The 13,230-nt window shown below is 39.6% G+C and overlaps 1 protein-coding gene and 1 long non-coding RNA gene across 2 annotated transcripts; both read right to left on the bottom strand.

Moving 5' to 3' along the window:
* Positions 1 to 46: 46 nt before the first annotated feature.
* Positions 47 to 9,903, bottom strand: LOC105890132 (B-cell receptor CD22). Its single transcript, XM_031584398.2, has 5 exons — positions 9,730 to 9,903; positions 9,332 to 9,595; positions 1,368 to 1,455; positions 938 to 989; positions 47 to 721 (listed from the first exon to the last, which is right to left on the bottom strand). The coding sequence occupies exons 1-5, from the start codon at positions 9,800 to 9,802 to the stop codon at positions 449 to 451; spliced, it is 750 nt and encodes a 249-aa protein (XP_031440258.2). The 5' UTR covers positions 9,803 to 9,903; the 3' UTR covers positions 47 to 448.
* Positions 9,904 to 10,016: 113 nt separating this feature from the next.
* LOC116224489 lies at positions 10,017 to 11,727 on the bottom strand. The gene is made up of 5 exons (XR_004165606.2): positions 11,692 to 11,727; positions 11,150 to 11,252; positions 10,718 to 10,778; positions 10,159 to 10,533; positions 10,017 to 10,047 (listed from the first exon to the last, which is right to left on the bottom strand). It is a non-coding gene; the product is annotated as an uncharacterized LOC116224489 (long non-coding RNA).
* Between the last annotated feature and the right edge of the window lie 1,503 nt (positions 11,728 to 13,230).

A 13,230-nucleotide genomic window follows, 5' to 3' on the forward strand; every position in this document is an offset into this window, starting at 1 on the left:
GATTACACATGCAACACGCAACCACACACTTGTTTTCACACATATGTAAAACAATATTCAAGCCATTTAATTAGCATATAAAATATAGTATTTCTTACATATTACAGAGTATCACATACTAACTAATATAGACCAAATCTGAGGGTTGTCTGAGATAGCACTTATACAACAGCAGTAAACAAAAGACAACATTAATAGCATCATTAAAGGCACAGTCCCCAATTCTGAAAGGCTTTTGATATTTGAGCTGAGCAGTCAATCAAATGACTACCTTCTGTGCTTCAGAAGCAACGGTGATAGACTGGAATTGTTTATGCTTTTCAAGCACACGGAAGAGTGGAAAGACATTCGCTGAATTTGACAAAAAAGTGTATTGGATTCAAATCGCAGACCCCACCTTTAAATGTTTGCCATTGTTATCATCAGGACAAGAGTGGAGTGATCTCAATTACTTCCGTACTTGGGCGTAAAGCTCTTCATTGTCTGGGCCTGTCTGATCACTAGTCTGGGTGTCTCTGCTGGACAGATTGACCTCTGCGTACTCCGTCTCCTGCTCCGTCTCCTGCTCCTGCTCCTGCTCCTGCTCCGTCTTCTCACTGGTGTCTCTGAGCTTCATACTGGAGAAGACGATCTCCCCGTAGTGGATCTCCTCTGGCTGCTCCTCTGAGGGTTCGGGTCCGTTAGCACCTGCAGGTCTGTTCTCATCATACGTAGCTGAGGTCTATGTGTCAGAGAGGCCAATATACCATGTTATGACCATTAATCACACAAGTCATTTTCCTTAATGCATATTTGAGTGACACACAAGAAATGATAATCCCTAAAAAGAAATCGATGTGATATTTTCACACCAAATTGTTTGGTGTAACGATCTTATAAGATAATGAATCTATTAATTCCATAATTATTCACTTCCATTCAAAATCATACAACATACCTCATACTCAGAAATGTGCTCATCTTCTTCAGGTAATTTTGATTTATTCCATCTGAAAATGACATTCAACACAAGAGCTTTAAATCTGGTTTGTAGTTATGTCCACTAAATAACAACTTCATTTGGTCCTCACAGTCTTAATCGCTGCAGTTGTGGAGAACAACAGATATACAACAGACTCTGTTGTGACAGAATTTATTAATGCTTAAAATCATTTCTGATCACACATTTTCCTTCTTTCCTTCCTTACTTACTTGTGACAGAATTGATTTATGTTTACAATCATTTCTGATCACATGTGATCGCATTTTTTTTTCTTACTGATTAATGATTACAAACTACAAACCCACTCATTCAGTTCAACAGCAACAAATTCTCATAAAAGAGTATTTGATATTGGATATGCATACAGTCATTTTAAAACATTCACCTCAGAACACAAATCAGAACAGCTATAAGGATTACTGCCAGAGATCCTCCAGTTGCTCCGATGATTAGGAAAGATGTCTTCCCCTTCTCTGAAAAAAAGAGTATGTAACAGCACAGACCCAAAATGAGACTTGTAGAGGCAGTGAAACAGCCCTGGTGTGCTGAATGGGTATAATCACTTAACTTCACTTCCCTTCACATCACTTCACTTCTCTGTTCTCACCTGCCAAGATGTGGACATAAGATGAAGTCCCAGTGTGCCGTCTGGCTGGTATTACTCTCCTAGTGCTCTCACGAGTCCTTATGGTGATTTGCTTCTAATACATTTCTGATGAATAATTTATTTATTTATGGAAATATAAAGACTCTTCCCCCAAACCAGGTCGTAACAACCAGGCAGAACACATTTAGTTTCCTTCGCAGTGCTATCTTTGTATTTTCACTGAGCATCTAAGAGTAATTACTGTTCTTGTTGCTTTGAATCCGGCCCTTTAAAGGTTTCCTGGAAGGTAATACACCTTAAGTTCAGTTAATTTCATTACATCTCAACAACTCGTTACACTGTAGTTGTTCATTTACATTCTTTGTGTCTTTTAATATGGATGTGAGCCCTCTGTGTTTAATTTTCTAAAAGGATTACCCTGTGTAGTCAGTCTCACTGTCGCTGACCCCTTTCAATTTGCAGTTCCCCTGTCTATTTTTGTCTGTTAACATTTTCATCAGCTTGGGCCTACGTGACTTCTGTATCTGGTAGAACACTTGTTACTTATTAACATGATCTACAGTACAGTACAATAAAACAGTAAACACATTCTGACATTTAGTGTTAATCATACAAATACAAACTTAAAAGGCAAACCTTCAATCATCAGTGTCACTGCCGCAGACTTCTTTCCCCCCTGTGGATGTTCTGCCCTGCAGTAGTACAGTCCTTCATCACTGGAGCTCAGATTGAAGGTGAGGGTTTGTCCAGATCCTATGGGCGTGTGCTGCTCCCCTCTCAACCATGTGTAGTTCTGCACTGGAGGGTTGGCCTCACTGCTGTTACAGGTCAGAGTCACACTACTGTCCTCTGGCACTGGACCTGAAGGACTCACAGAGGCGCCAACATCCTCAGGAGAGACTGGGGGAGAGGGCACAGAATGTTTTTAAATATATGATAGAAAGACCTGTATGAAAGAAAGCTTACCTTTATTATCAGAAAGTTTGACACATCTTACTATAATGTCAATCAAGCAGTCATCAGTGAAACTAAAAAAGTCGTTCTTACACAGGACTCTGAGTATCTGCACAGTGCTGTTTGCTGCCACGGTGCTCTGATTCTGTCTGAGGTAGGAAGCCATGCAGGAGATTTCTCTCTCATGGTGACTACGGGAGGCATTGAAGGTCAAAAATGACAAGAGGGATTTTGTGCCGTCTTTCTCATCCCGTATCTGAGTGTGTACGTTCCCAGTGGGAAGAGACCAGGTGATGGTAGGAGGCTGAGAGGGGCAGGGAGCAGCAGCAGTGCAGGACAGATTCACTGATGACCCCTCAGACACCTCAGACACCTCTGATACATTTGATACATGTGGACTCACTGGAGAATCTGTAGGAAGATTGAAATGCATCGCAGCCCTTTATGTTGAATTCAAGGTGGCAAGGAAAACTTTTCTCCCTTCATATAAGATGTTTCTTTGTATATAAAACATGGTTTTGATTTGATTTATATATTTGACAAGTACTATGACTAGGAATTATATCCATGAATAATAAATACTCAGTCTTTCAAGAGTAATATGTACACATAATATAATATAATATAATACAATATTGCCGTACATTACATTGGACTACATTACATTATATAATACAGCAGCAATTGAGTTAACATAAGAGGTGAGTCTCCTACCTGCAACCATCAGGTTAAATGACTTATCAATGAATGTTGCCCTAAAGTCTTTCATCTCAGTTCTGAAGAAGTATTTGTCTGTATGACTTTGATTGACGTTGTAGAAGACAGTTGTGCAGTTTTTCAGGCGTAGATTTCCAAGGATTTCTATTCTCTCAAACAACCTGGTTGTGTTATTAGTGCTATTGAACACCGGTGGGTTATTATGAAATGCGCTTCGTCCTTTAATCCACATGGCGTAGATTGACCCAGATGTGTTCAGTTTACTCTCAAAACCAGAGATATTAAATGTACAGGGAATCAGTACACATGATCCCCCTAGAGCCTGTAGGTTCCCTGGCAGTGATACTGAGTATGAACCCTTGGCTCCCCCTAAAAAGATAACAAGTGCAAACATGATTACTATAATGTGTCAGTGCACAAGATCCTACAACAGCAGATAGGTTCCCTGGAAGTGATGTATGTACTCATGTACTTGTTTTGCCCTAAAACATAAGATATCAATACAAGCGCTGTTACTATAATGACAAGCCGCCTTTCACCATTGTAACAAACTCAATAAAAAAGTATTATGAAATAAAGATAATTATTGGCATGGAGTAATATTAGTACTAAATGGATATAGTTTTAGAAGGAGAGACATGGGTATAGTTTTTGAAGGTTTCTTGTAGTATGACTGAAACATACTAACATATTACTTTCCATTTCTTAGCCCTAGAACCTGTGCAAAGGTTATCCCAAATATATATAAAAAATGAATAGTTAAAGACTCACCTACTGTTAATAACAGGAGATCAAGGAGAAAGAGGGTCTTGAAGGATATCATTGTAAAAAGTCTGTAAAGTGATCAAACAAATGCGAAGCCATGCAAATGTATACTGGTGGCAGATGAAATTGATATTTAAAAAGGAGATTTCATAAACATAGGGCCTGTTATAATGGACATACAGACTATATAATATACAGTAATGTGCACCGAACATCTATTACGCACCATAGAATCCCTTCATCTGAACTGTACCCAACTTGTGGAAAACACATCATTATCTCTGACAGCTCACCCTCTCTTCAACGTGCAGACGACTTTCGCTACTCATTCTCATCCTGTTTCCACAAGGACTAAACTAGTTCCCACACGACTACAGCTACGGAACTGGAAACTACAGTTAGTGCACTGTTGAACTATTGGTAATGATTTCTGAGGTAGGACTAATTAGAAATTAGAATTTTCCTCTGTACACTATTTTGGCAACATCTTGTCTAAAGTAGGCTTCAGTACTTTGGCATTTTCTCTTGGCACACACACACACACAAACACGCACAAACACACACACATACACACACACACACACACACACACACACACACACACACACACACACCCACACACAGATGTCAATATCAGTTTCCCCCACCTGGGCATTAAAACGTTTTTATACAGTCATCAGGACTATAGCTGTGCCATGACATCTTTTTCCTTGGTCATACCGACGTGGATATTTTGGTCGATGCTTATTCCTACAGCCTCCATCTTATTCTACATATATATTGTGCCATTTCATTTTCTCATCAATGTATACTGCTGTCAATGAGGAAACCCAGCTGTATCGCTAGGTCAGGAGAAAGTCATGTCTGCATGGGCAAATGAAATCTGTTTTGTGTCTTTATCTTAATCCTCTGCCCACAGTTCAGTTCCTATTTGCACTTGGCATGATGATTACACCTACAGCCTGCGTGTGCAGTAGCATGTTTATTATGTCTGCAGAAAATAAAGAAAACACACATACACTACAGATGGACATAATAAGCTAATAAAAAGGTTGGTTTCATATAATTAGCTAACTTTGAATTAGTGGATCATTGATTTCATTTTCCACCAAAAAAAACTAAACTTAACATGGCCTAATAAGGACAGCTGCAATGTAGAAATGGCTTTCTGCGGTGTACAAACAGCTTTTCTTAGTAAACTGTCAGGGACAGGAAGGTGTGGGCATCTGGGCAAGTAGATCACTCACTGTTTCACTGATGATTCGCACACATCAGCAGGAAAGGCAAGTTCCACTCCTGACTGTAACGCTTAGACTAACTCTACACACAGCTTTCATTTTTGTGTATCAATTCGATTATCATCTGTCCGTGGTGATTAAGCTCTTTTCATTGTGGTGAGACTGATGCCTATGCATGCATGTGTTTTGGGTGGCATCGTAAAGTGTTGCTTTTCTTCACTTCACAACTTAAAGAGAAGTGGCAAACATCACTTGATGTTAAAAAAACAGGGATGATTCAGAATTTCCCATCAACCTGACTCATCCAAAATAAGACAAAATCAAGACAATGTGGGATAGAAATCATAGCCTTGGAGGACAAATCTGACTAAAGAATGACATCAATTTGACCAAGAGAACACAAGACTAATTTTGACACTTTTTAACCACTTTTAATCCTTTCATTTCCCTTTTTTCACCTTTTAACAACTTTCAATCTTTGTATTTTCCCTGATCACTCTCACTTTCACTTTTCTAGTTCATTTGTCTTCATTAAATTACTGAGGAGATTACATCTCTGTAACCCCCTTTTAACCCAGTTTCAAAAAGACTAGAGGAAAAGACAATATCACACCTGATGAGGAATAAAAGTTAATTGAAACAAGCTGCACAATTCTTTTACCTTTCAATATCAAGTGCTTACCGACAAAGACAATCACGACGAGGAACCTCTCCCCAGCTCTGTTAGATGTCGACTGTGTTCTTCTCTCGCTAATGAAACAGTAGGCATGCACTTGCCTTCTAAAAAACAGAGACGTCACATGGACTCACAGCTCTTCCCTCTGTTAACTGAGTGACATGTCTGTAGAGGTCAATCTAGGGACATGTGGATCTAAAAATGCAGAAGGCCCATCACTTCCACCCCACGCCCACAAAGAGATGCAGCATTTTCTCAAATGTAGTTCTTCTTAGAAGTCTGCTTCGTTTTGTTTTGTTTTGTGTTGGTCGTTTTTGTTCGTCGTTGTTTTCTTTTTGTTTCTCTTTGCAATTTCATTCAAATCCTCATTAGAAGATGTCTTAAAAATCCATCCTTCAATTGCTATCGACACAAGTGTCACTCACTCAATTACAGACCAAACCCAAAGGCCCCCTGCACCAGAGTAAGATGCAGACCACTGCTGTACAGTAAAACACAATGTACCCAGAACTCAAGTTCAGTAGGAACTGAACACAGTGTTGTTACTACTAGATCCAAGCTATTAGTGCACGGGATATTTTTAGAACAAAATGGTGGTGTGGGCATTTCCTTAAAAAAGGTCTGAAAAATCTGTGACTATAATGTAATCTTAGAGGGTGTTTAAGGATACTTTTCTGAGAAGATGCATGGTGAAGTCTTTTCTGAGAAGGGGCATGGACAAAAACACAATTAAAGACAGTTTTGTAACTACATGATACCTGTTACTAGAAATAATTTGTAAATTATATAGAGGACAATCATTTGATTTCCTGGCGGCCCTTTCTTATATTTACGGTTTCTTTTTACTTCCATTCACTTATTTCGCAGTTGTTCGTGCGAATGCTCTTACTCACGCCGTTGTAATAATCCCTGTGCCGTTTCATTTCTATAATACAGAAGCATACTGGAAGGACGTATCCACAAAGAATGGACACGAATTTAATTTGAAATTGCGAGAAATCTCAATCATTGGATCTGACATTTTGCTCCTTATCTCAAACGGGAAGCATAATGCGTGAACCGTTCCACTTCCATAATACACATCCACACCTGAGAGATATGCAAACAAAGACTAAACAAAATAAGCCGAGCATTACCGAGCAATACAACATGTGTTGTGTCTCCACTAGAGAGCGCTGAAGGGCAGTTCTCAATTGACACTGATGGGAATTACCTCCTGTTACATAATGCATATTGGGAACTTAACGAGCTCATTGTGGAGTTTTGTCTCTGTGTCTGTGTGTCTGTGCTCCGTCTCTCTCATTCTGTCTTCAGCTGAGAACTGCTCATTCCAGTATTTTTTTTAAAAAAATCTGGAAACCAATGTAAACTGTAAAGGCATTTTGCTCTTGGAAAGACTTCTGTGAACGTGTGATGTTTATCATTTTGACCCCCCTGTGGGAGTGTTATGTTAAACCCACCGTCTGGTTAGATTGTGTGGGTACATGTGAGTTACTCAAAAAAGGCACTCAGACATTAGTCTCATATTGGTGTTTCATAGATATTTTATATTTATATTCATATAATTTTTTTTTTATTTCTACTTGAAATATGAGGATCGTAGAAGGAAATACAATGCAAATGAAACCTAAGAAAAGAATAGCTGCATAATGCACACATGCAACTTGTACAGGCCCCTGAGATAATAAATCACCTGGAAACCAGAGAAGGTACTCCATGTTTTGTCATATTCACTGTTCTTATTAACTTTAAGTAGACTTTTCTCAAACGAAATACTTAAAAATGGTAATATACTGAAGCTGGCACAAACGGCATTTCTTGTGGCAGCTACATTAGAACACAAATAAATTACACATTATAGAAAAGTTCCTCTGATGGGGATGGCAACTTCACCGATGTGCCTGACACTATGAGTGCGAAAACAGTTGGAAAGAAAAGAATGCTCATCTATTTTCGCTTTACTTGGGCGTAAAGCTCTTCGGTGTCTGGTGCTTTCTGATATCTGGCCGCTGCATGTCTGCCAGACAGATGGACTTCTGCATACTCCGTTCCCTGGTCCTGACCGCAATCCTGCCACGTCCTCTCACTGCTGTCTTTGATGGGGGGTTTGGAGAAGCTGATTTCCCTGTAGTGGATCTCCTCTTGCTGGTCTTCTGAGGCTTTGGGAGTGTCGGTGTGTACAGACCCATCTTTACACGCACCAGACACACACGCACCCGAGTCCTGGGGTTTCAAGAGGAAAAGACATGAAACTGTGTGTGTTACTCAAATCCATGTGAACACACTCATGGGTCAGTGTTGATTTCACACACACATATTGTTATAAATCTTATAAACTTTGAGTGTATACATAAGAGTGTGAGTGTGTGTGTGTGTGTGTGTGTGTGTGTGTGTGTGTGTGTGTGTGTGTGTGTGTGTGTGTGTGTGTGTGTGTGTGTGTGTGTTTGTGTTTGTATTAGTGAACGAGTAAGTGAGAGAGAGAGACAAGCAGTGTTAGAATGTTTACTCATATACCTGATCTAGGGAGCGCTGCTCATCCCGTTGAGGTACTTGAATTTTTCTCATTCTGGAAACCATGTATTTAATGTAGTTTTAGTCAACTTAAAACATACAAACAATCTTTCCAACCTTTCTCACACATGTTCTCAGATGAGGGTGGGCCTCTGAATTGCTACAGAAGGTTTAGATAATAACCAGGAAGTCCTATTAGGTTATTCTGTGTCAGAAATACATATCTAAGAAAATACTGGATATTAGGGAAGAAAATGGCAAGTGTCCATAATAGATGTGTTGGGAACATTCAGGAAAATCAGGAGACAATGAGATGATAAACTTGGAAGCTGCACATGAACATAAGGGTTATTTACAACACAGAGGTTTATTTAGTTGGTTCTTCTCTTCCAGTACTCTGATCATTAAGTTTGTTAAACACAAAAAGCAGAGAAAACTACTAACCTCAAAGCAAACCCGATCAACACGCATAAGAGAAGCCCTCCCAGACATCCTCCTGCAGCCGCTAAGAACAGGAAATTTTCTGACTTCTTTTGTTCTGAAAATAAAACGTTTGTAGATATAAATATAAATTCTAATCTATGAAGGATTTTGCCCTGTTAAAATGTAAAGCATCATGCAGAAATACATTCCTAAAAAAAAAGCAGAAGGTCAGTTTCATTGTGAAGATATCAGGTCAGTTTCATTGTAAAGAAATCAATTAGAAGTTCTCTTTCTATTTTTGTCTGTTAACATTTTCATCAGCTTGGGCCTACGTGACTTCTGTATCTGGTAGAACACTTGTTACTTATTAACATGATCTACAGTACAGTACAATAAAACAGTAAACACATTCTGACATTTAGTGTTAATTATAAATAATACAAGCTTAAAGGGCAAACCTTTAATCGTCAGTGTCACTGCCGCAGACTTCTTTCCCCCCTGTGGATGTTCTGCCCTACAGTAGTACAGTCCTTCCTCACTGGAGCTCAGATTGAAGGTGAGGGTTTGTCCAGATCCTATGGGCGTGTGCTGCTCCCCTCTCAACCATGTGTAGTTCTGCACTGGAGGGTTGGCCTCACTGCTGTTACAGGTCAGAGTCACACTACTGCCCTCTGGCACTGGACCTGAAGGACTCACAGAGGCTGCAACATCCTCAGGAGAGACTGGGGAGAACAAAGTGAGAGTTCAAAATAGTTTTTGAATAGTGTTTAAAATAGTATTGAAAATATCAGAAAAATAATATACTGTGCAAATAAATGTATATATAATAATAATTCTAAATAAAAGTCATTCTTACACAGGACTCTGAGTGTCTGCACAGTGCTGTTTGCTGCCACGGTGCTCTGGTCCTGTCTGAGGTAGGAAGCCATGCAGGAGATTTCTCTCCCATGGTGACTACGGGAAGCGGTGAAGGTCAAAGAGGACAAGAGGGATTTTGTGCCATCTTTCTCATCCCGTATCTGAGTGTGTACGTTCCCAGTGTGAAGAGACCAGGTGATGGTAGGAGGCTGAGAGGGGCAGGGAACAGCAGCAGTGCAGGACAGATTCACTGATGAGCCCTCAGACACCTCCGACACCTCTGATACATTTGATACATGTGGACTCACTGGAGAATCTGAAACAGTAGTAAAATGCACCGGAATGGTATGTAATGTTGACGACAGTAGCTATAGTTTCACCAAATCAAAGACATTGTTGAGTTAACTTCGGAGGTGGAGTCTCTTACCTTTGACAGTAAGATGAAAAGACTTAGGGAATGTTACTCTGAAAGCAGTCGAGGAGTCCATTTCAATTCTGAAATGGTACTTGCTTGCATGATCCATGCGGATGTTGTAGAAGACAGTTGTGCAGTTTCTCACATGGAGTTTCCCCAGTATCTCTATTCTCTCAAACTCCATGGTTGTATTTTTTGTGCTATTAAAAACCACATTACTGTTAATATGTGGTCCACCTTTAATCCACATGGCATTGATTGATCTAGATTTACCCAGTTTGGTCTCAAACTCAGAGACATTATATGTGCAAGGGATCAACACACAGGACCCTGCCAAGGCGTATATCTCCTCTGGCAGCAATACGGAAAATGTAACCTTTGTCAGACCTGAAACACAACATCAACATCACACAATATCAGTCTTCTTTGTAAATGTGCTGTATTGTAACAATAAAATGTACAGTTAGGCATAACACAACTTTTAAGGTTGCTGTGACTACTGAAGTCACATTTAGATTCACTGTGAAGTTTAATATCAAACATTTAAGAAACAAATAAAGTGAACACTAACCTGGTGCTGGTGCCACAAGGCAAAATAGAGTCATCAGGAAAATCATCATCAGTCTTATTATCTGTGAAAACAGGATCACAAATAATACAATTAATAATAATGGACTACAGCTGTAAACTGGCCCTCTCATCATCACAAGGATGGATGTAATTTACATGTTGTGAGCATGTTGTTAAACAATACACTTCACTGCACTAGTTAAGGAGAAGCGACTTAAAGAGTCTTTAAAAGTTGACAAAATTAAGTTGTTAATTGAAGAAATTAAGTTCTACAGATACTATAATTTTAATACTTTTCTCAATCAAAATTAAATTAAATAATCTTCATGAAAAATCTTCATTAGCTGTTTAACAACACGACTCTTTATTCATTGTCCACCTTTCAGCATCTCCACTTATCAGTCATTTTTAAATGTCATTTAGATTCACTTACATTTTTCCAGCACTGATAATTGTTTAAATCTTACTGAGACAAACGATAAGCCACATCACCACTGAAGTATCACCTCTGAGTTTTCATGAAGATGTAGAATTAACTGCGGAGAGATTAAATGGTGTCACTTCAAGTTCATTTCCTTCTCATGTCTGTGAACTGATACTGTCTATCTGCCTATCTGAGAAAAGGTGACTCGACTGAAGTGAAAAAATCGCACCATGCGACACGATGCTTCCTGTTTGTTGAGAATGTTTAGGGCAAGTGTCAACGTCTAGTAAAATGAAGGTCAGTAGGCTACATGCCACTGACCAGACTTCTGTTTCCCTGACGTAGATTTCAGTTCCCCCCCCCCCCTGAAAGCCACCGCTAGTGTTCTCACTGGGCTTCCATCCTTTTATCATCATTACCTTTACCTGCGTCTCATCAACAACTGCTTCATCAATCCTCTTTTGAAGGAGAAATGCACACATCCTGGGTAGTTTTTCCATTTACCCCAACCAAATCCTGTTATTACTCAGACACAATGAGTGGTCACTCACCAGTATGGAGGGACCACTACTCCTTGCAGCTTTGTCGGGAAGAGAAGAAGTGCTGACAGAGAAGTGTAACTGTTAAGGAGAGTTTAGTTGAGGTCACACCTACACTGGCAGACACTTGCTCTCATGACAAAAGTAACTTCCCCATAACTGATTAACGAAACCACTACAGTTTGAAGTTACAGGCGAATTGACACTAATGAATACATAATTAATGAATACTATATTCCACTTCTGCTGATAGATCACCCTGATGGAACCGCATATTGTTGTGTGGTCTCCCCTCCCCGCTTGTACTCTACCTGACTGACTAGTCTCGATTAATCTCGAAAAAAATGTGTCTCACACGGGCGGGGACTGGGGGAGGTGGCCCGCCCATTCCATGACAGACAAGTCCCAAACGGCTTGGGATGATTTTAAACAGTAGATGGCATGTTGAGATATTTCCAACCCATAAAATGCAGATTCTCATAAAAATGGGAATTTTGTCAATATTAACTAGCATTGACTTGTTTCATCAGAGTTCAATTATATCATTTATTTTGCAGCTAAAATACAAATTTCAGGGTGTAGTTACACTTTAATCTGTAATCAACAATCACATTTGTAGTCATCTTCTTTGGCCTTGAGGGCCCTTACTGGTCCATAGGTAGGGACAGGCATCTACAAAGATTTAGTTGAATTAAGTCTGCTGCATGAAGACAATAGCACTTACTGTTTCTAGGATCCTGACGAACAGCTCGTTAGCACTGAGAGCCCTTGAAATGAGCTTCACAGTAGAACTTGTAGTAGTAACTTGCACTTCCTCTCCCTATCCTTCCTCTAATGCGATCTCCTCTAACTAGTACTTAACTCGCACTTACAGTAATTACTTTACTGCACTTTTTTTTAATTTCTTATGTAAAATAGTATTTATTGTTACACTAGATCTCTATTCCGTGAGCTTGATTGTTCTCTCCTTTGTACGTCGCTTTGGATAAAAGCGTATGCTAAATGACTAAATGTACATGTAAATGATAGGAGGTTGCATCAACTGAACCAAGACACGCATTTTGCCAGACATGTCATTGGACGAAGTCAGCATAGATGATGCAGGTGTTTATATCTTCCTGATCCTTTCTTCAGAGAAGCTTTAAGTGAAACTTGACTGTCAGTCTGCATGCAGACCTCCATAATTAAACTGAGCGATCCAAGTTCTTGTCTGTCATTTAAAGAAGCATTTTGGGTTTTGATCTAAACCTAGCAAACTGCCTATCGAAAAAGCATGTAAAAACCTTGCAAACACCAACAGACCAGTTGGCCCTGATAAAAGCTTGAAAACATGCCAACTGGTGTCTTTTTGGCAATTTCAAACTGTGAAGGCTCCCCTTAAATTTTCGCAGGGTGTTCAGACCCGGACCACAGAAATCCATAGTGCACAGCCTGGACGGCTAGTGGGAACGACAGATGTTTATCGGTCCTTCACGTAACCATATTCGGTCTGCATTCATTTGAAGATGACACCAAAAGTAGTTGCCCATAAAAATCATACCTCAAAAAGTG

The sequence above is a fragment of the Clupea harengus genome, chromosome 17 (genome assembly GCF_900700415.2).
Source record: "Clupea harengus chromosome 17, Ch_v2.0.2, whole genome shotgun sequence".
NCBI lineage: Eukaryota > Metazoa > Chordata > Actinopteri > Clupeiformes > Clupeidae > Clupea > Clupea harengus.

What these genes read in the sequence shown, in the direction of transcription:
- LOC105890132 (XM_031584398.2), bottom strand. Translation starts at nt 9,802, where the DNA reads ATGGCTTCCTACCTCAGACAGGACCAGAGCACCGTGGCAGCAAACAGC. An exon ending in GCAGACACTCAGAGTCCTGT is followed by an intron (nt 9,596 to 9,729) that starts GTAAGAATGACT and finishes TGTTCTCCCCAG; the next exon opens with TCTCTCCTGAGGATGTTGCA. An exon ending in GTTCTGATTTGTGTTCTGAG is followed by an intron (nt 990 to 1,367) that starts GTGAATGTTTTA and finishes TGTCATTTTCAG; the next exon opens with ATGGAATAAATCAAAATTAC.